This window comes from Athene cunicularia (genome assembly GCF_003259725.1).
Source record: "Athene cunicularia isolate RWA chromosome 4 unlocalized genomic scaffold, athCun1 chr4_part2, whole genome shotgun sequence".
Classification (NCBI taxonomy): Eukaryota; Metazoa; Chordata; class Aves; order Strigiformes; family Strigidae; genus Athene; species Athene cunicularia.
In genome coordinates, this window is record NW_020799099.1 from 24,125,176 (window position 1) to 24,145,970 (window position 20,795).

At 59.5% G+C, this 20,795-nt stretch overlaps 2 protein-coding genes across 2 annotated transcripts in view; one reads left to right on the forward strand and one right to left on the reverse strand.

The window, feature by feature from the left end:
• Positions 1-13,342, forward strand: part of LOC113479694 (low-density lipoprotein receptor-related protein 2-like) — a 17,582-nt gene extending 4,240 nt beyond the window's left edge. Inside the window, exons 2-33 of the mRNA XM_026847949.1 lie at positions 381-500; positions 871-990; positions 1,072-1,299; positions 1,531-1,644; positions 1,746-1,865; positions 2,193-2,318; positions 2,419-2,625; positions 2,792-2,960; positions 3,098-3,266; positions 3,513-3,738; positions 4,078-4,203; positions 4,413-4,628; positions 4,853-5,161; positions 5,410-5,622; positions 5,816-6,382; positions 6,792-7,007; positions 7,199-7,437; positions 7,518-7,647; positions 7,944-8,122; positions 8,239-8,425; positions 8,779-8,997; positions 9,226-9,409; positions 9,698-9,899; positions 9,970-10,134; positions 10,424-10,624; positions 10,716-11,259; positions 11,406-11,534; positions 11,665-11,772; positions 11,861-12,097; positions 12,229-12,598; positions 12,820-12,955; positions 13,255-13,342. Of these exons, the coding sequence (XP_026703750.1) occupies positions 381-500; positions 871-990; positions 1,072-1,299; positions 1,531-1,644; positions 1,746-1,865; positions 2,193-2,318; positions 2,419-2,625; positions 2,792-2,960; positions 3,098-3,266; positions 3,513-3,738; positions 4,078-4,203; positions 4,413-4,628; positions 4,853-5,161; positions 5,410-5,622; positions 5,816-6,382; positions 6,792-7,007; positions 7,199-7,437; positions 7,518-7,647; positions 7,944-8,122; positions 8,239-8,425; positions 8,779-8,997; positions 9,226-9,409; positions 9,698-9,899; positions 9,970-10,134; positions 10,424-10,624; positions 10,716-11,259; positions 11,406-11,534; positions 11,665-11,772; positions 11,861-12,097; positions 12,229-12,598; positions 12,820-12,955; positions 13,255-13,311 (6,533 nt within the window). The 3' untranslated portion in view covers positions 13,312-13,342. The remainder of the gene's footprint in view (positions 1-380; positions 501-870; positions 991-1,071; positions 1,300-1,530; positions 1,645-1,745; positions 1,866-2,192; positions 2,319-2,418; positions 2,626-2,791; positions 2,961-3,097; positions 3,267-3,512; positions 3,739-4,077; positions 4,204-4,412; positions 4,629-4,852; positions 5,162-5,409; positions 5,623-5,815; positions 6,383-6,791; positions 7,008-7,198; positions 7,438-7,517; positions 7,648-7,943; positions 8,123-8,238; positions 8,426-8,778; positions 8,998-9,225; positions 9,410-9,697; positions 9,900-9,969; positions 10,135-10,423; positions 10,625-10,715; positions 11,260-11,405; positions 11,535-11,664; positions 11,773-11,860; positions 12,098-12,228; positions 12,599-12,819; positions 12,956-13,254) is intronic.
• Positions 13,343-14,023: 681 nt separating this feature from the next.
• Positions 14,024-15,359, reverse strand: CLDN23 (claudin 23). The gene has a single exon (XM_026848004.1). It carries the CDS (start codon positions 15,142-15,144, stop codon positions 14,443-14,445), a length of 702 nt encoding a protein of 233 aa, XP_026703805.1. The 5' UTR covers positions 15,145-15,359; the 3' UTR covers positions 14,024-14,442.
• Between the last annotated feature and the right edge of the window lie 5,436 nt (positions 15,360-20,795).

Below are 20,795 nucleotides of genomic sequence, written 5' to 3' on the forward strand. Positions count from 1 at the left end.
GCCGCCTCAGCGCTGCTTGATGCCCCCGCGAGGAGCTGTGGGGGGTTTGTGCCACGCAGGGTGTCGCCGTTCTCCCCACCTCACGGTGATGAGCATCCTTCCCACCCCGACAGCTTGGGGGGGGGTCCCTGCACCCTGAGGAGCCCTGTCCCGCTGCCTGGGGGGCTTGGGGGGTCCCTGCCTTCCCGGATGGGTTGGGGAACGAGAGGCTGCCGTTCTCCGTCCAGCCCCACAGGAGGTCCTGGGGTGCTCCTGGCTGGGGCGAGTCCCCCGCTGTGGAGGGCTGTGCCGGACCCCCAGGCGGGGAGCCGCACAGAGTGGGTGCCGGTGGGTGCTCGTCACCCAGGCTGATGGCGGGCCGGGGTCCATCTCTCCCGCAGCGCCCACGGACCCAACGTGTGCAGCCTCACGCCAAGCCACCTGCAGCGCCGGCTGTATCCCTGTTCCCTGGCTCTGCGACGGCGAGCAGCAGTGTCCCGACGGGGCAGACGAGCAGTGCGGTGAGCGGGGGGAAGCTGGCACCCATCCTCTGTCGTGGGGTGGCTGGGGGGGCTGCACTGCACGAGCATAGGGGCCTTGGTGCTCTGGGTGGGTGGTGGTGGTGGTGGGGAGGGACAGGCCAGAGACATCTTGTTCCTCGCTGGCTCTGCCGGTGGCACCCTGCAGGGACATCTGTGGCATGGGGACATAGCCTGGATCTCATGCTGAGCGAGGCAGCCTTCCACCTGCCAGAGCGCCCTGCTGGGGGCCAGCCCCTTGGCAGAGCCCCTCAGGCACTGCCAGCACCTGTCCCTTGCAAGGATGGTGAGAGTGGACCCTTGAGGTTGTGCCAGAGCAGTAGTTCCCAGCAACCACGTGCTGTCCCTGCAGATGTTGCCTGCGGTGGGGACCCCCATGTTTGGCAGTGTGATGATGGCCGGTGTGTTTCCAGCAGCTGGCTTTGTGACGGTACTGCTGACTGCCTGGATGGCTCTGATGAACAGGACTGTGGTGCGTAGTCTTGGCTGAGGGGCCTGAGTGGGGGTGGCTGGGGGCACAGGGCAGGGTGCGAGTGCTGCTCTGTTCCTTCAGTGTGTGGGGCAAAGAAGGTGCAGTGTCCCGGCACCCACCATTGCATCCCATACTGGGAGCTATGTGATCGGCACCAGGACTGCGAGGATGGCTGGGACGAGGAGGGGTGTCCCCAGCAGCCCTGTCTGCCCGGGCAGTGGCAGTGCAGGAACAGGGTGTGCATCATGGCCGAGTGGAAGTGCAATGGGATTGATGACTGTGGCGATTCCTCGGATGAAGATGTCTGTGGTAAGAGAGCATGCTGGATGCTCCTCAGCGGGGTGAGAGCTGTCAAGGCCACGTGTGAAGTAGGGGGTACTTTGCCTTCCTGGGCCCTAGCTCCCCTTGGGATGGTGGCAAGCGTGTCAGGAACCTGTTGATGCTTTGCGGGGCCTCCCCATGAATCTGGGACCTGTGGCTTCCCCTGTGCCCACCTGGTATATTGGTCTGCCCTCCTGACATGAGATGTGCGTGCCACAGCTCCCTGCCCGCAAGGCATGGTGCGGTGCGACGAGGGGAAGTGTATCCTGGAGTCCCTGATGTGCAATGACGAGGATGACTGCCTGGATGGCACCGACGAGCCCAGCACGTGCGGTGAGTTGCGTGCGGTTGCTGGCCACCGCCCACGTGGCTGGGGCCGGAGGGAGCTGCACAGCTGTCCTGCATCACATCATCCCTCCACTGTGTCTCTGCAGGTCGGAGCTGCTTTGTACGCAACGGGGGCTGCGCAGAGATGTGCACAGACACACACTGGGGAGTACAGTGCTCCTGCGGGGCCGGCTGGGTGCTGCAGGCGGATGGGCAGAGCTGTGCTGGTAAGGAGAGGTCAATGGGAAGAGCTGTGTTGGTAAGGAGAGGTCAGGGTGGACACATGGCCTCAGCTGCTGAGAGCAGGGTCTCCCCAGAGCCAGCGCTCATGCAGGAACACCCGCCTCAGCCATGCTTCTGCCTGCGTGTTGCACCTGGCACCGCAAAAGCTGTGTCTAAGTCATGTCCCAGTGGTAGCTGGTGCGCTTCAGGGCTGGGGCCCAGGTCCTGGTATCTAGGGAGTCTGCCTGTGGTCCCTGGGGAGCGGTGGCGGTGCTGTTGGGGGGTGGCAAGCCAGCTGTGCACCAGGCTCCTGACTGTGCCTCTCCCTGCAGATGTGGATGAGTGCTCCCTGGAGTACAGCCCCTGCAGCCAGCTGTGCAGCAACAGCCCAGGCGCTTTCAGCTGTGCCTGTCTCCAGGGCTACACCCTGTGGCATGGCACCACTTGTGAAGTGGCAGGTAGTGTGCACTGGGGAGCCTGGGCTATGTGAGGGGCTGGGCAGTGCCCCCAACTAGCCGCATCCCTGCTCACTGGGTGACATCCCCCTCGCCCTGGCAGACAACGGGACGCAGATTTTGGTGGCTGTGGGGCAGGACCTGGCCCTCCTGGATGTGCGGACCCAAGCCTACCGGCCCCTGCTCTCCACTGAGACTGAACCCCGTGCACTGGTGTATGACCTGCTTCGAGAAACCTACTACTGGCTGACAGAGGAGGGCGAGCTCCGTGCTCACATCCCAGGGAAGGGCACACAGCCCCTCTATGCAGGTGGGAAGGAGCAAGGGTGCTGGGTGCTGTAGCAGGGCTGAGATGGGTGCTGAGAGCTGGCCTGCTGCCACCCCAGCTCTGCCTTTCCTGCAGAGGAAGGGACAACCTGGGTTTTGCCTCCAAGCCTGGAGCAGCTGTCTACCCTAAACTAGCTCTGTCTCTGCAGATGCCGGGGAGGTGAACAGCATCGCTGTGGACTGGTTCACAGGGCAGCTGTACTGGGCCAGCAGCCATCCTGCAGCCATCTGCGCAGGGCTGGGCAATGGCTGGGGCTATGTGACAGTGCTGGGGAAGGATGTGGCACCGGAGCAGCTGACGGTGCATCCAGCTGCAAGGTGAGGAGCGAGTGAGCCAGGGTTGGCCCCAGGGTTCCTGGGTGTGCGATGCTGGTGCTGACCCTGTCGTGCCTGCTGTAAAGCTGTGGCTGCACTGGTGTTATGCCATGAAGTGGGTGCTTAGTGCCTGCCTGCAGGTCCCTGTACTGGGTCAACCGTGGGCAGAGGGGCCGGACAGTCATTGCTGCAGCTGGCATGGATGGTTCAAACCAGCGGGAGCTCACAGTGGTGTCCATGGAGGAGCCTGTGGGGCTGAGCCTGGACCACGTGGCTGGCAGGCTTTACTGGATCAGCGAGTACAAGGAGGTAGGGACGTGGGGCAGTAGGGCTCTGCCCCACCAGGTGCTGGGGGGTGATGAAATGAGTGGAGAGGGTGGCCCTGGTTCCCTTGAGGCTACAGCCAAGGTATGGGAGGGAGCAGGGAGCGGCATACCAGATCTGGCATACGTCCCTGGGCTGGGAGGGGAAAGGCACCGCTGTGAGCCCTGTGGCTGTGGGCAGTGCCAGGGTGTGGGGGTGCCACATGGTCACCATGCCTTGCCTTGTCCCCAGTCTATCGAGACACTGCGGGTGGATGGCAGCGGGCGTCACTCCTTTCCCTCTGTCCTGCGGAGCCACACGGAGCCCCTGGGCCTGGCTGTGTTCGAGAGCCGGTTCTTCTGGACCGATGGCACAGAGCTGGTGTCGGCCACCCGGGCCTCCCCCCAGGAGCATGCAGTGCTGCTCCGTGCCCCCATCTCAGCTTTCACTGTGCTGCATGCACTGCAGCAGCCTCCCCGTGAGTACCCTGCCTGCTGGACACCCACACTAGCGCAGGGCTGGCAGCACCCCCACCACTTCCCTGGGTGCCAGGGAGGCTGCGCTGGGTCCTGCCCGATGGCTCTCCTGCAGCAAGGGCTTGTGGGGTTGTGACAGGGGGGACGTATGAACACACAGGAAAGCTGCCAAGTCCCATGGCTTTGGGTAGAGCTGAGCCCTCCTACCTCATGTGGTGCTGCTACCTTGCCTGGGGTAGCCAACCCATATCCAGCCCCAGGACAGCCTGTGCTTTTTGGGGATCAGGAGAGGCATGGGAGAATCGTGGCTGCTTGAGCTCTTAATGTCCCCTTGCTCCCAGGGGACACTGCTGCGTGTGCTCCAGGCCTCTGCAGTCACCTTTGCCTCCTGTCCCCTGTGCACCCCCGGGGCTACAAGTGTGCGTGTCCTGAAGGCCTCTTCCTCCTGCCCTCGGGGAAGTGTGCAGGTGAGCAGGGTCTGCAAGGCAGGCTTGACTGTCTGGGGCAGGATGCATCCCTGTGGGAGTCGCAGGGGGGCTCTAAGGGGCTGTGGCTTTGGTGAGATGAGGTTCCCAGCACACACCAGTGTGCTGTTACATTTCTGCCTTGGTTCGTGCCGGTGACCCTGTCCAATGCCCCTGGGGCCATGATCACATGATGCCCTTGTGCCCTGCAGAGTTGTCCATTGTGTATGCATCGGGGAGGGCCATCTACCTGGTGCAGGTGGGCCCTGGAGCACACAGCAAGCAGGTGCAGGAGTGGCAGGAGCCCCTCCACCTGCAAGATGTGGACTGGCAGAGGTCAGTCCTCTATGGGACGGATGACCATGGGACACTGCTGCGTGTCGTGGGGCACCCTGGCAGGAGAGAGACCATTGCGACTGGGCTGCCAGGTGAGACCCTGTGGGGTGATGGAGGGCATGCTCCCCTTCCTGCTGCTCCCTGAGGCCTGAGGATGTCCTGGATGCAGAGCACAGCAGTCCCATGGTGCCCACGCTGTGGCTGTGCCGAGGCACTGGGCAGCTGTGCCCTGGTTTTAGGGACGGGGGGGCCCAGGCGGAGGACCAGGGTCACGGGACAGCCCTGTAACTGCTTGCCTCTGCCTACTCTTGCCAAGTCTGTTCTGCTCATGTGGACATTCGCTCGGGGGACCTGTACTGGCTCGCATGTAACCGGAGGGACATCGGGGTGATCCAGGCATCTGACATGACCCCACGCATCCTGCACCGTGCTCGCAACAAAATCCAGCACCTCTTCTTGGACTGGCAGCGGGACGCTCTGTACTGGCTAGCCCATGGGCAGCCCCTGCAGCAGCTGAGCCTGGCTGGGGGTGCTCCATGGGATGCCTGGAATGAGACGTGGCCTGGAGACCTGCCTGCAGCCATGGATAGCAAAGCCTTCAGCCTGCTCTGGAGCTCAGCCCTGGGTGAGCCCTGGTGGTATCTGGAGCAGGGAGCAGAGGTGGTTGCTATAGGCAGGAGTGACCAACCATGCCCTGTGTGCAGCAGGTCCCTGTCAGGGCAGTGGAGTGCTTGTGGGACAGACACTGTCCCATGGCTGAGCCCCTGGCCTGAGCCATGAGGTCCCTGCCATGGCTGTGGCTTGTGGGGGCATGGAGTGGGCCACAGGGGGTGCCTGCAGGTCCCAGGGTCCTACCATCCTTCTGCCTCACAGGCCTGCGGGCACTGAGTCTGACCAAACGGCAAGCAGTCACCCTGGCACCCAGCTGGTCCCATGGCCTTGTGGCCGCCTTCGAGCCATACCTGATGTCAACAAATGGGACGGCTCTGCTGCTGTGGGACCGGAGGTCACTGGCCCTTGTGCTGTCTGTGCCGGCAGAAGGTGTGCAGGGAGTGGTGGCCTTCGTGGGCTCGGAGCTGCAGGCTGGTAAGAGTGGCTGTGGCTCTGTGCTTGGTGCTGGTGCTGTACCTGATGGGGCTGGGTGGCCCATGCTGCATCGAGCTGGGGTGGGGTGCCTGGCTGCTGGTGGCCACGTGGGGTGTTTTTGGAGGTGCTTGGAGTGTGGGGAGGGCACAGCCCCAAATCCAGGCTGCTCCTCCTCTGCTTGTGCCTCTGCCAGTGCCACCAAGCAAGGGGTCTGCCCTGCCACCCCCTCCACCTGTGACCACCACTGCGAGGCCAACCACAAGCACCACTGCTGCTCGGCCCACCACCTCCACCACAAGACCTACGACAAGCAAGACCACCACTGCGCTCACCACTACTCCTGTACCAACCAGCAAGGCTACCCCAACTCCAACCACCACCAGCCAGTCCACGTCAACCAAGACCACCCCTATGCCGACCACTGCCCGGACCACACCAGCCAAGACCACCACTGTGCGGCCAGCTACCACCACCACCAGCACCACCACTCGGTCCTTGCCAACCAAGACCACTGCCGTGAGGCCAGCTACTACCACCCATCGCTCAACCAGCCCTGGACGGGTAGCGCCACCTACCTCACACCCCCTGTCCAGCTCTGCACACCCCTTGACCCCAGTGCCCCGTCTGTCCTGTCCTCGCACCCATGTGCCCTGCCGTGATGGCACCGAGTGCGTGGCCCAGGAGTACGTGTGTGATGGTGAGAAGGACTGTGCAGATGGCTCTGATGAAGACGAGTGTGCCCAACTCTGTGACACCCCAGGTAGGAGCCATCCTGTAGTCCCCTGTGCAGCTGGGTTGCCCTGCACCAGGGCTTGTGGCCACTTCCTGGTGGGGTTGGTGGGATGGGGTCCTGGGGAGGTCTGAGTGTGTCCTGAGCTCTGATGCTTGTGTTGTGGCATACTGGTTTCTTCTGAGCTTGGCATTGGGCTGGAGGTGCTGTCAGAATGGGACAGGGCTGGCCCCTGCTCATGGGGACACCTACATGTGGCTGAGCCGAGACTGCCTCAGTCATCTTGTTCAGGACCTAGGCTGCCAGAGATGCAGTGACTAGGAGGAACCAAGCCCTGTTGCTGTACTGTGGGGCCATTTTAGGTCACCGGGGAGCTAGCAGAGGGTCTGGGCACCCTGGTTGCCTACTGCAGGGTTAGTAAGGCCCCTTGTCTCCCCAGGGGCCTTCCATTGTGCGAGCGGAGCCGTGTGTGTTGGGGCTGGGGAACGCTGTGATGGGGTGCCGCAGTGCCCTGACGGCTCAGATGAGATGGACTGTTGGAGCCCTACACAGGAGTGCGCCCTGCGCTGTGACACTGCCACCCGCTGCATCCCAGAGAGCTGGCTGTGTGACGGCCATGCTGATTGTCTGGACCACACTGATGAGCAGGGCTGTGGTGAGACCCTGGGGCTGGGTGGGATGGGGGCTTCTTGGGGTTGCCAGCCCCACAAGTGGATCCAGGAGCAGGCACTGCCCAGGGTAACCTGCCGAGCAGCCGGAGAGGCTGTACCCTGTTCAGTGTCATGCCTGCGCTGGTGGGATGGGGACGGGGATAGTGCCTCCGCTCAGCCCTGGCCCTGCCCACAGTGCCGAAGGAGTGTGGCCCAGCCGAGTTTCCCTGCCAGAGTGGGCAGTGCGTGGCCCTGGCCCTGCGCTGCGATGGCGACCACGACTGCCGGGATGGCTCAGATGAGGAGGGCTGCACCGTGCCCCGGCCACTTCAGTGCCGCACAGGAGAGGTGGTGTGTTCCCACAGCAGAGAGTGTGTGCCAGAGGCCTGGCGTTGTGATGGCACCACTGACTGTGGGGATGGCACAGACGAGCAGGTGGGTGGGGTGGTGGGGACACAGCCTGTCCCCGCTTGCTCCTGGGTGGGTTGGTGGCTCTGTTCAATCTCTGCTTGCAGGGCTGTCCCTGGGAGGAAGGGCTGTGTGGGGACCGGCAGTGGGGCTGCTCTCATGGCCACAAGTGCATCCCTGAAACCTGGCGCTGTGATGGAGAGAGTGACTGCACAGATGGCAGCGACGAGGATGGCTGTGAGCAACACCCTGCTTTTACCTTCTCTGTGTCTTAACCGGGGGTGCTTGGTGGGTGCGCAGCACAAAGGGAGGTAGGGACATGTCTGTGCTGAGGCTCCAGGCCCTGGGTAGCTGTTGTCCCTGAAAGGGCTGGTGGCCTTGGGATAAGGATAGCCTGAAGCCAGGCTACAGGCACAGCTCTGGATGTGGTTGTAGTGAGCCCTGGGCACCCTATGGGAGCAGCTGAATCTGACCCAGCTGAGCAAAACGAGCTGGTGGACAAGGTTCAGGGCAACCTTTCCCTGTCCCTGTAGGCCCACCCACTCCCTGCCAGAGTCACGAGTACCCATGTGGGCTGGGGGCCTGCCTGAATACATCCCTGGTGTGCGACGGCCGGCAGGACTGCGTGGATGGCTCGGACGAGGGGGGGAACTGCTCTGTGCCATGCCAGTGGTCCTGCACTCATCTCTGCTACCCCTCACCCCAGGGCCCTGTGAGTGCCAGCAGCCCTGGTCCAGGGACTTACTCTACTGTGTTGCCCTGGTCCAGCTGCAGGAGGGAGCCCCATGTATCCCCAAGGAGGGACACTGACAGCCCCTTTCCCCACAGCGGTGCTGGTGTGACCCAGGCTATCAACTGGCTGAGGACGGTCTGTCCTGCACAGACATAAATGAGTGCATGGAGTGGGGTGAGGGAGCCTGCAGCCAGACGTGCCTCAATGCCCCGGGGTCCTACAGCTGTGGCTGTTTCCCCGGCTACCTGCTGGAGCCTGACAGACATGTCTGCAAACTCACTGGTAAGCCCTGAGATGTCCAAGCAGTGCTCACGGTCCCAGGCACTCTAGGGTACACCAGGAGCTTGTGGGTACCTGCCCCCCTGTGCCTGCTGCCCACGGGGAGCCTTGTAGTCCCATGAATGGCTTCGTCCCCACTGCCACATGGCCTCCCAGGCCCTACTCAGCCGTGAGCTGCTGCTTGCCAGCCCATGGCCAGTCAGAAAATCCATCTGCAGTAGCTGGGGAGTGTGCTGTGCAGGGCTGAGTTCTAGCAGGCTCCAGTGCCTGGAAGTGCTGTGTTCCCTGCCTGCGTGTGCTGGGGCTGTGGGGCCACCAGCACTGAGCAGGGTCTGAGCGGCTCTGTGTTGCCCCAGGACCAGAGCCTGTGTTGCTGGTGGCTGTGCAGTCAGAGGTGTTGTCCTATGGCCTGCGGAGTGGGCGTGAGGAGGTGCTGCTGGCCGCTGACAAGGATCGTGTTATCTTCTCGCTCGACTATGACCTGGTGGAGAGAAAAGTCTTCTGGATGGACCTGGCCACAGAGAGCATCCGCTGGCAGAACTTCAGCTCGGGCAAGAAAGGCACACTAGTGAAAGGTGGGATGTGACAGCATGAGGTTAGCAGGGCTGGCCTCTCCATGGCTGTGCAATCTCCAGATTGCAGTGGGGTGCCAGGCTGTGTCCCCTTATGTGGAGAGGTTCTGGTGGGAGCAGGGTTGGGAAGAGCTGGAGATCCTGGGCTAGAGGGGGCCTGGGCTGGGAGCATTGTGCCAGAGGGCCATGCAGCTGCCACTCCACAGGTGCTGACTCTTGGGTGCATTGCAGGTGTGAGATCAGACTGTATAGCAGTGGACTGGCTTGGAAGGAACCTGTACTGGACAGATGGAGCAGCAGGGCAGGTGCTGGCCACTCGCCTGGGGGCTGCCTGGCGAGGGATACCAGAGTACACTGTGGTGATGGATGGAGACCTGGACCGGCCCCACTCACTGGTGCTCCAGCCTATGGCAGGGTAAGGCTGGGACAAGAAGACATGGAGACCTCCTTGCCATCCCTGCCCTGTCCCATTTTCCTCCACGGAGGCGGGTGGTAGGCTGGGGAAGAGTTGGGATGGCCTCACCTGGGTGCTGCTGGGGCTGTGTGACCCGGGAAGAAGGAGCTCAGGACCTGCCCCTGCCCTGGGTGGAGCTCTTGGTGCATCCCTAGCGGGATGGGAAGCTTTGTGCTGCTCCTCTGGACTTCACTGGTACTGGGATGATGCTGTGGCAGGTTCGTGGGCCAGCACCTCTCTTCCCACCAGGCTGATGTACTGGTCAGAGGTGGGGAACCACCCACGGCTGATGGAGGCCACCATGGATGGGAGTCGGCGGCACGTGCTGCTGGCCCAGGGGCTGGGCTGGCTCACAGCACTGGCCCTCGACCTCCCCACTTGGAGGATCTTTTGGCTGGATGAGAAGCTGGGGAGCATTGGTTCTGCACGTCTGGATGGCACCAGTGTGAAGGTGTGTGGTAGGGCTCTGGTGATGGGGCCCTGACAGGGGCCAGGGTGGGCACTCATGGCCTCTCTGCCAGGTCCTGCAGCTGGGCTGGGTCCAGAGCCCATTTGCGGCAGCTGTGTGCGAGGGGCAGCTCTACTGGTCGGAGAGGAAGACATGGTCCGTGCAGCAGGTGGACAAGGCCAATGGCAAGAACAGGACCGTGCTGCTCAAGAGACATGGGCAGCCCCATGGCCTCCAGGTACCTACCCCAGGGGAGCCCCAAACCCTGCTGTGCCAGCTCTGCTGGGGCTCCCACCCTGCGTCACCCTGAGTGTGGAGCCACTGGGACCTGTGTCCCCATCCTGGTGGTCCTTGGGTAGCAGTCCCTGTGGTCGAGTGTTTCTGGTCCTCTTGGAGCATCTCTGCCTCACTATCCTGCCCCAGATGGGTCTTGTCCAGGCCTCGGCAGTGTGGTGTGGTGTTGGTCATGCTCAGCTCTGCTGCTGGGTGCTGGTGGGGCCGTGAGGCTGAGCCTGCCCTTCCCACAGGTGATGCACCCAGCCCTGCGCCCCGTGGCCCTGAACCCATGCGTGTCACGTGGCTGCTCCCACTTGTGCCTGCTGAGCTCCCGGCATGCTGGGCAGTGCCGGTGCCCCACCGGGCTGACGCTGGCTGCTGATGAGACCACCTGCCTGCCCCTCCGCGACTCAGCCTTTGCCCTCCTGGTGTCACCAGCAGCTGTGGCGCAGGTACTGTCCTCCGGAGCTGGCCCTGGGGCTGCTTTCCTCCCTGATGTCCGAGGTGCAGGGTCTCTGTCCTAGTGCTGCCTCCTTCCTCCAGGTTTACCTGAAGGACCTGCCCGCAACTGCTGGATCCCAAGGCCTTCCCCCACACCAGGCTTTGCCCTTGGCCAAGGTGGGCCACCTGACAGCCATCGACTACGCAGTGAAAGACAAGAGCCTGTACTTTGCAGAGGTGGGGGGTGACTCCATCGGGCTCCTGCGCCTGAAGGACTGGGGACGGCTGTCCTGGAAGCAGGCAGTGGCTGTGGAGGGCACGGTGACATCCCTGGCCTTGGACTGGCTGAGCGGGAACCTGTACTGGATCGGGGGGCAGCCGCCCAACATCCGCGTGGCTGCTCCGGGGGGGCGGTGGGTTCTGACGCTGCTCAGTGAGGGGCTGAGGGGTGCTGCCTGGCTGGCACTGTGCCCTCCTGCCTCCACCATGTGCTTTGTCACAGCAGCTAGCAGCCACGGGCCCAGCAGCATGGTGGAGTGCGCAGCCATGGATGGCACTGGCCGCAGAGCACTCTGGAGGAGAGCCCAGGCTCCCACTGGCCTCGCCTTCGGGGGTGCTGGCACCCGGCTGTACTGGGCAGACCGTGGTGAGTGTGGGCTGAGCTGGGTCACCGCTGGGAATAGTGCTGGTACAGGTGCTTGGTCCGCAGGACACAGACTGACATGGCCCTGAGGGGCAGCCCAGAGCCATCTGTGCCCCCACATCTGATGTCTCTGCATCTGTACCCCGCAGAGAGAGGCACCATCAGCAGCATCGAGTTGGATGGATCCCACTTCCGGGTGGTGCGGGAAGGGCTGCACGGCCTCTCGCTTTTCACCATCGGAGAAGGCTTTCTTCTCTGGAGCACGATATCAACTAATGGTGAGTCTGCTGGCGGTGCTTGTCTAGCTCCTCCTACTGCACCAAGACACAGGGGTCTCTGCCCCTCCCTGGGGGCTGCAGGCTGCCCCTCCCTGGGAGGTGAAGCTGTGCTGACCCTATGTGTCTCCAGGCTCCAGCAAGATCTGGTACAGCCGGCTGGAGCGGGCTGAGAGCTGGTGGTTCCCAATGGAGCAGGAGTTGGTAGCCATGAGGATTTACAGCCAGTTCTCACAGGAAGGTGGGTCCGCGGCTGCCCCAGCCTAGGACATCTGTGGGGCTGAGCTGTAACCCCGTGGTGGCCATGCTAACCCGTGCTGTTTTGACAGGCACCAACGGCTGTGCAAAGAACAATGGGGGCTGTGCCCAGCTCTGCCTGCCCAACCCTGCAGGGCGGCTGTGCCGCTGTTCCCCTGGCTACCAGCTGGTGCGTGGGGTGGCATGCACAATGGCATTGCCCTGCGTGGCCCCGCTCCAGGCCTGCCCTGACCTCCAGAGCTGCATCTCTGGAGAGCAGGTCTGCGATGGGCGCCCTGACTGCATTGATGGTTCTGATGAATCTGACTGTGAGTGCCTGCCCACAGATGGGCTGTGCGGGAGTTCTGGCTGGGCACAGGGAGGTCCTGCCCGCTGTCCCCCAGTTTGGGAAGAGTGGGGTCTCACCTGGGTCTCTGATGATCTATGTCCATCCCTCCAGGCCCCTCCGTGGAGTTGGGGACACTGGTCCCCATGGTGGTACCATCAGGAATGTCCCACGTGGAAGAACAGAAACCAGCCCCTGGCCCCCAGGAACATGGAGAGCCCTTCCTGGCATCCCCCAGCACCGAGGAGGTGCTGGGGGCCGTGCCGTGCAGCAGCGAGACATGTAACCTGCGTGGGGACTGTGCCATTGAGGCTGGGCGAGTGACATGCCACTGTGCCCTGGGCTATCGTGGCAACTACTGCGAGGAGGCAGAGGTGCAGCCCGTTGCAGGACCTATTGCCCTGGGGGTGGCTGTGCTCCTGCTACTCGCTGCTGCTGCTGTGGGGGCCCTGGCCTACATGCGGAGGCGGGACAGGCGGAGGAGGTGAGCTCTGGGACTGGGCTGGGCCAGGTACAACTGGGGATGGAGAGGGATAGGGTCTCCCTGCCCAGAGACACCATGGTATCCTGGGGCACTCCTGGGCTATGTGGAAAGCTCTAGTTGCCCTGGCAGGCTATTACTGGGGGTTGTAGCAGGACCTTGGGATCTGCCCCATCCCTAGAGGGTGGCCAAGTCATCCTCAGTGGATTTGTTCCCCTCATCAGGACCTCAAGCACTGCCTCCACCCGGGTGCTGACCTTGTACCATCGTGAAAGTGACCCTGAGGAAGAAGATGAGGAGGAGGAAGAGCTTCCTCCCAAGAATGATACCTTTGTGAATGAAGCTTATGATGGGAAAGAGGTAAGCAGCAACTGGAGCAGGCACTGGTAGGGACCTCCCTGGGGTGCCCCAAGGCCCCCCTGATATGCAGATCCCCTCCCCAGGCCCAGCACTTGTCATGCTGCCCACTCTTGAGGCAAGCTCTGCCCTCCTGCTGAGGGGGGAGAGGTGCAAGACCTGGGGGTGCCTGGAGTCTGGCTGGAACAGGGGCTGTCCCGCTCTGTCAGTGGCTGGATCCCCTGTGCCAGCCAAGGTGTGGGTTAGGCCCAGGCAGGCTGGCTCAGGCTCATCCCTGATAGACCCATCTGTGATCTCTGCAGGAGCTGCCAGACTCACTGAGGAAAGGACCATCTCACCCTGACACTGTACTTTCATAAAGGAATGTTGTGCAGCATCTCTGGTGCCACTGTGGTTTGTGTGTGGGCCGGAGAAGGGAGGTTGGTTTGCTCTTCCTAGATCTCTAAGCTTTAGGGAACTTACAGCCCAGAGCAAAAACCTTTGGGAGGTTTTTCACACGTTCTCCAAGCCACCTGAATCTGATTCCCCACTTCAGGGTGCATCTTGTACCATCCCTTAACCACACTTAGGGCAGCTTGATCCACTGTCCCTCTGCAGCAAGTCTTAGCTTGATGACCAGGGTGCTTCAGGCTCACCTAGGGTAGAAGTCTGGCCGAATAGTTGGCTCAGCTTTTGCCCTGTTATGCAGGGTGTCAAGCAGGGTTTTATAGTTGGGTTCTGACCTCCTGAGTGTCCTTTACAAACCAGTGAGACCAGTTTTGCTGCCTCCCACCGAGCTAATACTGAAAGGGGAAATATATGTTCTTTTTTTTTCCCTTTTGATATTTTCTTTCCCCCTGAAGTGGCTGTGCTCAAGGAAGGATAAACCTCTTCCAGAGCCAATTTTGACCAAGGGGGGGCAGGTCCCTGAAGGAGGTGCTATAAAAGCTACCTGTCCCCTTCTACAGACCTTTCCTCCCTGCTTCAGGCAAAGCATGGAGGGGAGCTGGGTTAGCTGTGCCTACTGGCTCTCAGCCCAGCCTGCCTGGCAGAAAGCCCATAACCATCCCACAGAACAGACCCGTTCCTCTTCGTTTATTTTGCTCTTTGCACAGCCCTGAGTTGAGCAGAGATATGTGGGAGGTGCTTCCCTCCCCTATTCCCAGCCCTGAAGGCTACATAGTGGTAACCTGTACCTTGCTCACCTGGGAGCACCAGAGCTGCCTTTGACCAAGTTGCTGTATGGTGCAGGAGGATGAGCTAAAAGCTGCGTGGAGAGACTGGAGGGCTGGTCCTCAACCCAGCATGGCTTTGGCACAGTGGTGGGAACTGGAGCATGGCAAGCTTTTGAGGAGCTTGCAGAGATTCAAGCCAGGTCCTTAGTCTTGTTTCCAGCCTGCTCTGAGGTGGTGCCCTAAGAGAAGTACATGGCTTGGAGGGGCAGGAGCCAGTGCTGTTCTCGGTGCCAGGCAGGCAGGCTGGCTGGTGCCCACTGCTGTCCCTGTGCTGGGCTACAAGTCAGAGTCACAAGGCAGGGTGCTCTTCCAGTGCTGTCCGTCTTGCTCGTCCTCCAGCACATCCCAGGGATTGCGGTAAGCCTCTATGGTGGAGCATGGCCCAGCCTCCAGCACGGGGCTGGGGGGCAGTCTGGGGGCTCTGCGTTCCTTGCAGCAGTGGTGGAAACTGAGGGTGAGGGCCAGCCCTCCCAAGATCTCCAGGCAACTTCCCAGGTAGCTCAGCACCAGGCTGTAGCCTACAACCAGCGTACTGCCAGCCGGTGCGGGCAGTGCCCAAAGCTCTTGGGTATACCAGGAGGCAGGCACAAGGCTCAGCAGCCCTGAGAGGAGCAGCATGATCCCCGCCACGCCAGCCAGCAAGTGCCGTGGCTCCTTTTGCCAGCAGCGCACCCCCAGTGCAGCCACCACCAAGCCCAGGAGGGTGAGCACCAGTGAGGTGGGCATCATCCCTTGGGCAACCCGCACAGGCACCTGCTCAAAGTAGCCCAGCTCATCAGCCTGCCCACAGTAGCGGTCATGGCTGCTCTGCCGCTCTCGGCACATGTCCCAGATGCCCTGCTCCAAGATGAGATCAATGGGCTGGTCAGGTATGAGGCTCACCTGCCTCCAGTTGGGTGCCAGTGTGCCTGTGAGCGTCAGCAGAAGCCCGCAGGGGCACAGCACCAGCCCCACGATCATCGCCGCCGGTGTCCGCATGCTGGGGAGGTGGGTGAAGCAGGCTGCAGCGTGCTCCTGCGTGCCAGCGTCAGAGAGGTCCGGGGGGGTCTCCAAGGGAGCAGGGGCTCACTGGTGCTGCCTGGCAGAAGAGCTGGCACTGGTGGCCCGGGGCTGCTCGGTACAAGCAGGGCTACCCCGCAGTAGGATAGGAGACCCAGGCTCCCTGGTACAGCAGGCAGCCTGCAGAGCCGGTGTGAGCCCCTGTCCTGGCTGTGCCCAGGGCCGTGGGGAGGTGCCAGTGGCAGGAGGAAGTGCAGGCATGGGAGGAGCCCGGTGCAGGCAGGGCTGGCTGGCACCCAGCCCCAAGGGCTGCAGGGGCAGCGGCAGTCCAGGGCACGGGAGCCCATCACCCAAGCTCCAGCCCCTGCTCCTCTCTGCAGGTAGCAGGGCTGGGGTCCCAGGGGCAGTGAGCCATCTCGCGGCTGCAGGTGGCACTGGGATATCTCAGCATCACCCTGGGGCTTGGCAGCAGTCGGTCCCTACTCCTTCCTGCTGGGGAAGTGCGGGACCCTGTTGTGGCTCACTTAATTAAACTAGCTGTGAACTTATTTTATCATCAACTGAATTTATGAAAATCATTAATTAAGATGAAGCACTAGCAGCTCTCACAGTTAGTAAGGACCCTGTAGTCCTCCCCAGGCCCAGGAGACCTTCCCAAACTCTGGTCTTCATCTTCTTACTCTTCATCCCAGCAAGCATCTCCCTGTCCTTCAAGGATGGCTCCTGAGCTTGGCCCTGCTCTTCCCTTCCCAGGCTGTGCTCAGAGGCCACCCGCAGGCATAGTAGGTGACTCTCAGCAGGAAAATGTCCCTGGGATGTCCACTGAGACAGGTAGGGGAATGCAACACATTTGATAATCCCTGTATGGGGTTTTGAGCCCCCAAAAGCACTGGATTTGGGCCTCTCCAAATTTCCTGAATTTCTGCCAGTCACACTGAGTCCAAAAGAGGGCAGCATCCTCTGTGGATTAATTTAGCATGAGCAACCCTAGCTCATTGGGAGGGCTGGCTGTATGTGTGCCCCATAGCATCTCTGCACTGCTGCTTTGGTGGCCTTGGCCACCTGGAAAGCTGGGTGGGTCTGTGTTGGTGCTCCCTTGCCCACTCCTCCATCCTACAGGTATTCCCTGAGTGCTTCCAAAGCCCTTCTGCTCTGCAGGTGCCAGATCATTTTGGAGATGAATTGCAGAGCTGTTAATGACTGGATCTCAGCCCAGCTGGAAGGCAGAGCTGGGCTGGACTCAGCCAGAGGCTCATGTGCCCTGTCGCATCTGCAGAGCAGCAATGGTGACAGCCAGCAGTGCGTAGCTCCGGACCAGGGACACCTGGCTTTGTCATACAGAGAGAGTAGTTTGCTAAAATTTGGGACTCCTTGGCTGAGAAACTGCCATTTCTCTTTCTGTCCCGTTAAGTTTTCAACTTTTACCTCCCTCTAGCCGTGGAGTCCATACCAAGCCACCCATTGCTGTGGGTCTGGCTGGAGCTGTGGGTCTGGCTAACACACCAAATGCTGCCTGTCTGATGTGTTGCTCAAGGCTGGCTTCTGCCATGGGATCCCCAGCCCTAATGGGAGTAGGTGCTGAAAGAGCTGGAAATCTTCCAGTCCTGACTCTTGCAAGAGGCTATATTTTCACTTCCACTTGGACACGAGATGTAGGTTGGCTATGAGAAGACATAGTTCTCCTTGGAGAGAGGAAGGTAGAGCAAGCTGGGTGCCATGGATGAGGGCCTGTCAGTGCCATTTTGGCTCCTCCCAATCTCAGGTGGTTTTTACTAATCTGACAAAACACAGCTTGGTTACTATGCTGGCAGGTAAAGCAGTGGTTGTCTGTGGACCAGCCAGGCCGAGTTGTAGCTGTGAGCAGGTGGGAGCAAGCCCCTAGGCCTGTGTGGCTGGTGAGGGCTTTGCTCCCCATCTCAGACATGCAGGTAGGGTGTGCATCAGCCCTGCTGGAAAGGGAGAAATTCTGCATCTTGCCAGATTTGCCCACGTATTCCCCAGACAGGCCAAGAAACCTAGAGGCCTGCTGCTCAGGATGCAAGGGGTGCCACAAGTACCCCCAATTTGGACTTTGCAGTTCCTGCCCCAGGGTGCATTTCCCTGTGGCACTTTCCTCCTCTCATCTGCTCCCTCAGCCAAGCTCTGCCCTTCTTGCCCCCACTCCCACAGACTTGGGTTTGAGAGGTGGCCACTGCTTGGATCTGCAGCAGCAAGTAGAAGCTGGGTACTGGGAGCATTGCAATTAAGCACCGGGGTCAGGTTTAGCAACCTAGGCCTTTCCCAGTTATTAATAATGCCCAGGAGGATGCATCTGCCTTTTGGGCTGGTGCCCAGGCTCCTGATTGTGGGGCAATGATAAGCAGATTAGGTGTTGTGGCCCTGATGCTGGATGACCTGTCCAGAGTAGGCTCAAGGAAGGAAACAGGATTAACAGAGCTGTTTCCTAATGCCACAAAGTTATAGATTGTTCATTTCTTCCCTTTTACTTTCTAGTGAGGTGGTACGAAAAGCAATTCAAAGCAGGGCCTGGCCCTTTCCAAGCTCCGGGGAAGCATTTAAAGCCATCTGGTTTCAGAGATAAAATGGTCTGGCTGAAACTGCCTTCCTTCCCACATTTCCCTAGCTGCTGGGTGGGGAGAGCTACCTTACTTGGTGTTTCCTACTTCTCCAAGGCTGTGACTTAGTGTTTCATACCTTGGCAAAGTCATCTCTTTAAGAACGTGATGGAAACTTTTTTTTTTTTTTTTTTTTTTTTTTTTTTTCTTTTAAACCCCCCTTTGTGAAATGGAGCAGCAGCAGAAGTTGAGCTAACTGGAACTGGAAAAGATCCAGGGCAGGATGGTCAGAGCTTGAGATTGATTCCAAGGAAAAAAAAAATTTAAATATCTGTGATGATCTATTGAGTGTCAGGTTGCTGCTTCCTCAGATACCCTGCATCACTGAAGGCTAGGAACGCATTCAGGGTAATATTGCTGTGATCAGCTCTGACTCCCTAGATGTCTGCTTCCAGCCACTGGTGGTGACGGGACCCAAACTGGACAAGTGTTAGTGTCTCTTAGGTGACAGTGGCTCAGCGTAGGATCAGTGTGGATAGGACTAATGGCTTTTGGGTTACACCATTATCACACCAACTGAGCAGAGTTTGGTTAATAGCTGGGCCCTGCCTGATGCCAGATATGGCCACAGCTGAGAAACACACACACACAGACACCCCACTCTCCAAAGCTTTCTCTGTGATACTTGGTCTGATCCAGACTCCCAGGTCCAGCTGAGCTTTCAAAAAGTGGCTTCTGAGAGATCTTCCCTGCATGAAGGCACATCTGCCCCTATGCTGTCTGCTGAGCTTATGGCACTGAATGGGGTGGAACACGTATTTGCGAGGGGGTTACTCTGACTCCTTACCCCTGTGGGACTTGTCCTCAGCAGCATCCTGTTTGTTGTGTGAGGAAGAGCCAGGGCCAGGGCTGTTTAGAAGGACACTGCAGCTGGTAATTCCTGTTTACATCCCACTGACCCTGGGGCTTCACCTGTGTCACATATGGTAAGATTCCACCCCATACCAGCACACTGCCTGCATGTCACACAAGTTTTATCGTACCCAGCTGCTTCTCAGGTTCAGAGTGGCCTGGGCCCGTGCTGGACACCGAGCCATGTGGCAGTCAGGTCTGCAGACATGGCAAATGGCAGTGCATGGTCTGTACCTGCCTGGACTGCCCTAGGTCTGGCAGTTGCCCAGCAGGCCCAACACTTGACCCTGGCTGTGTAGCCTTCACCCTCTCTCTCACTTTAAGAGAATTTGCCTTGCAGACCCTGGAAGCCCCTTGTGTCCTGCCTGCTGTAGGGAATGGGGACTGGCTGGGAACAGCACCTGGGCCACTTGAGGGCTTACAATTTCCCCTAGTCTAGCCCCTTGGACAAGTCCACTAGCCACCTGTGCTTTTCTCTCAGTTGAAACCCTGAATGTCTTCAGGCTGGAAGCAAAGCAGGATGGCTTCAACAGTCCGTGTTGGGTTTTTTAGCATTAGACCTGTTTGTCTAAGCTTATTCTCAGTCTCCATCCTGCAGGAGAGTCTCATTAGGCAGGTGTCTGGGTTCAAGGACTTGGTTCTGACCATTCCATTTTGCTGGTTTCCTTTTAGAATTTGGAGTGGGGGAGTTTCTAAGCATAAAAAATGAGACATCCCCATCAACAGCTCCTCACTTGCAAGCCACAGCCCAGGCAGCATGTGAGTGCAGCCAGGACATGCTCTGCATTCTGCAAACAGCTGCAGTTGCAACGGGCTTCTCTCAGCCCAGCTCCCAGCTTCCTCCCCAGACACACACACTACTGTCTTTGTGCCTGCCGAGAGGCCAAAGATGGAGCTCCCAGGCAAGACAGGGTCTGCAGTCCTCCTTGCTAGCTGAATGTGGAACAGACGTCTGCGTGTCATGCCCAGAGCACAGGCAGTGGTGGTCAGCAACCCAGCTGGGCTCTGTGCCCCAGCTCTCCAGCCTTTAGGGCATGACTTCTGTAAGCAGATTTATTGGCCTTCCATTGCCCATTGACCTGCCACCCTCCAGACTGGCCATGGTGGTGACGACAGCCCTGAGGATGCGCTGTAGGGGGTTATCAGAGACCAGGGGATGTTGGGTGTGCAAGGTCTTGCAAGCCTCATGCTGGCAGGTCCCACTTCGGGGCTGTGATCCAGCAATGACTTATACTCAGACCTGTGGCCCATAGGTGACTTGGCTGTTCCCCAGAACTCAGTGTGAATTGGGGGCAGCATCCTGTAACGCCTGCAGGGCGTTTGCACTGAGGTTGTTGCTGCTCTGTTTCTGCAGCCCAGCTGGACTCTGAACGCTACTCAGACTAGATCCTGGGAATGAGTTGTTGAAAGCCTTATTAGATGCCCCCCAGGTATTCACTCATCCGTTAAACTCCCTCACTTCCAATTGCTGCACTTGGACTTGACAGATTGCCTAGTGCTGCTTCTGAGTATTTGCTTTGAGTTCAGCAAATGATATAAAAAGCATTTTTGCAGCTATATCTATTTTTGTCTGACTCAATACTGAAATGGTTGAGAGTGGTTTGGACATGAAGCTCTTGTGCTGGGTTTTGGAGGTGCAGCCCTTTTCAGATAGGGAGAAGAGAGCAGTTATAACTGTGTCTGGCTGTGGAAATTGCATGTTTGTCCAGTTCCTGGGCCACAGAGCTTGGGAGCTAAAGAGCAACACCAGTGCCCGTGGTTGCAGAGCATGTTGCAACCAGCAAGGCAAAAGCAGTGCTTCATGATGGGGTTCATCTAGTTACCGTAAATGTGACTCATCTGTATGTACTTTGATCTCTCATTGGGCTCAAAGGCCTGAAACCAAAGCACAGATGGCTTATGACTGTGCCTTTACATATTTTCTAGCGGTTCAGTCAGCATTGTGGGTCAAACCACCGGACATAAGGCCAAGACCACTGGAGAAAAGACCTGCTTAAACCTTTCCTCTTGAGAAAGCCCTGGGTGTTAACAAAGCTGTGTCCCATGCCTGTTCTGGGGATTGAGAAACAGTGGGACTTCTAATCTATGGAAATTTTATTATGATAGTGGACAGGGTGAGAACATGGGTTGGATGAGACCTCTGTCTTGACAATAGGAAATTCC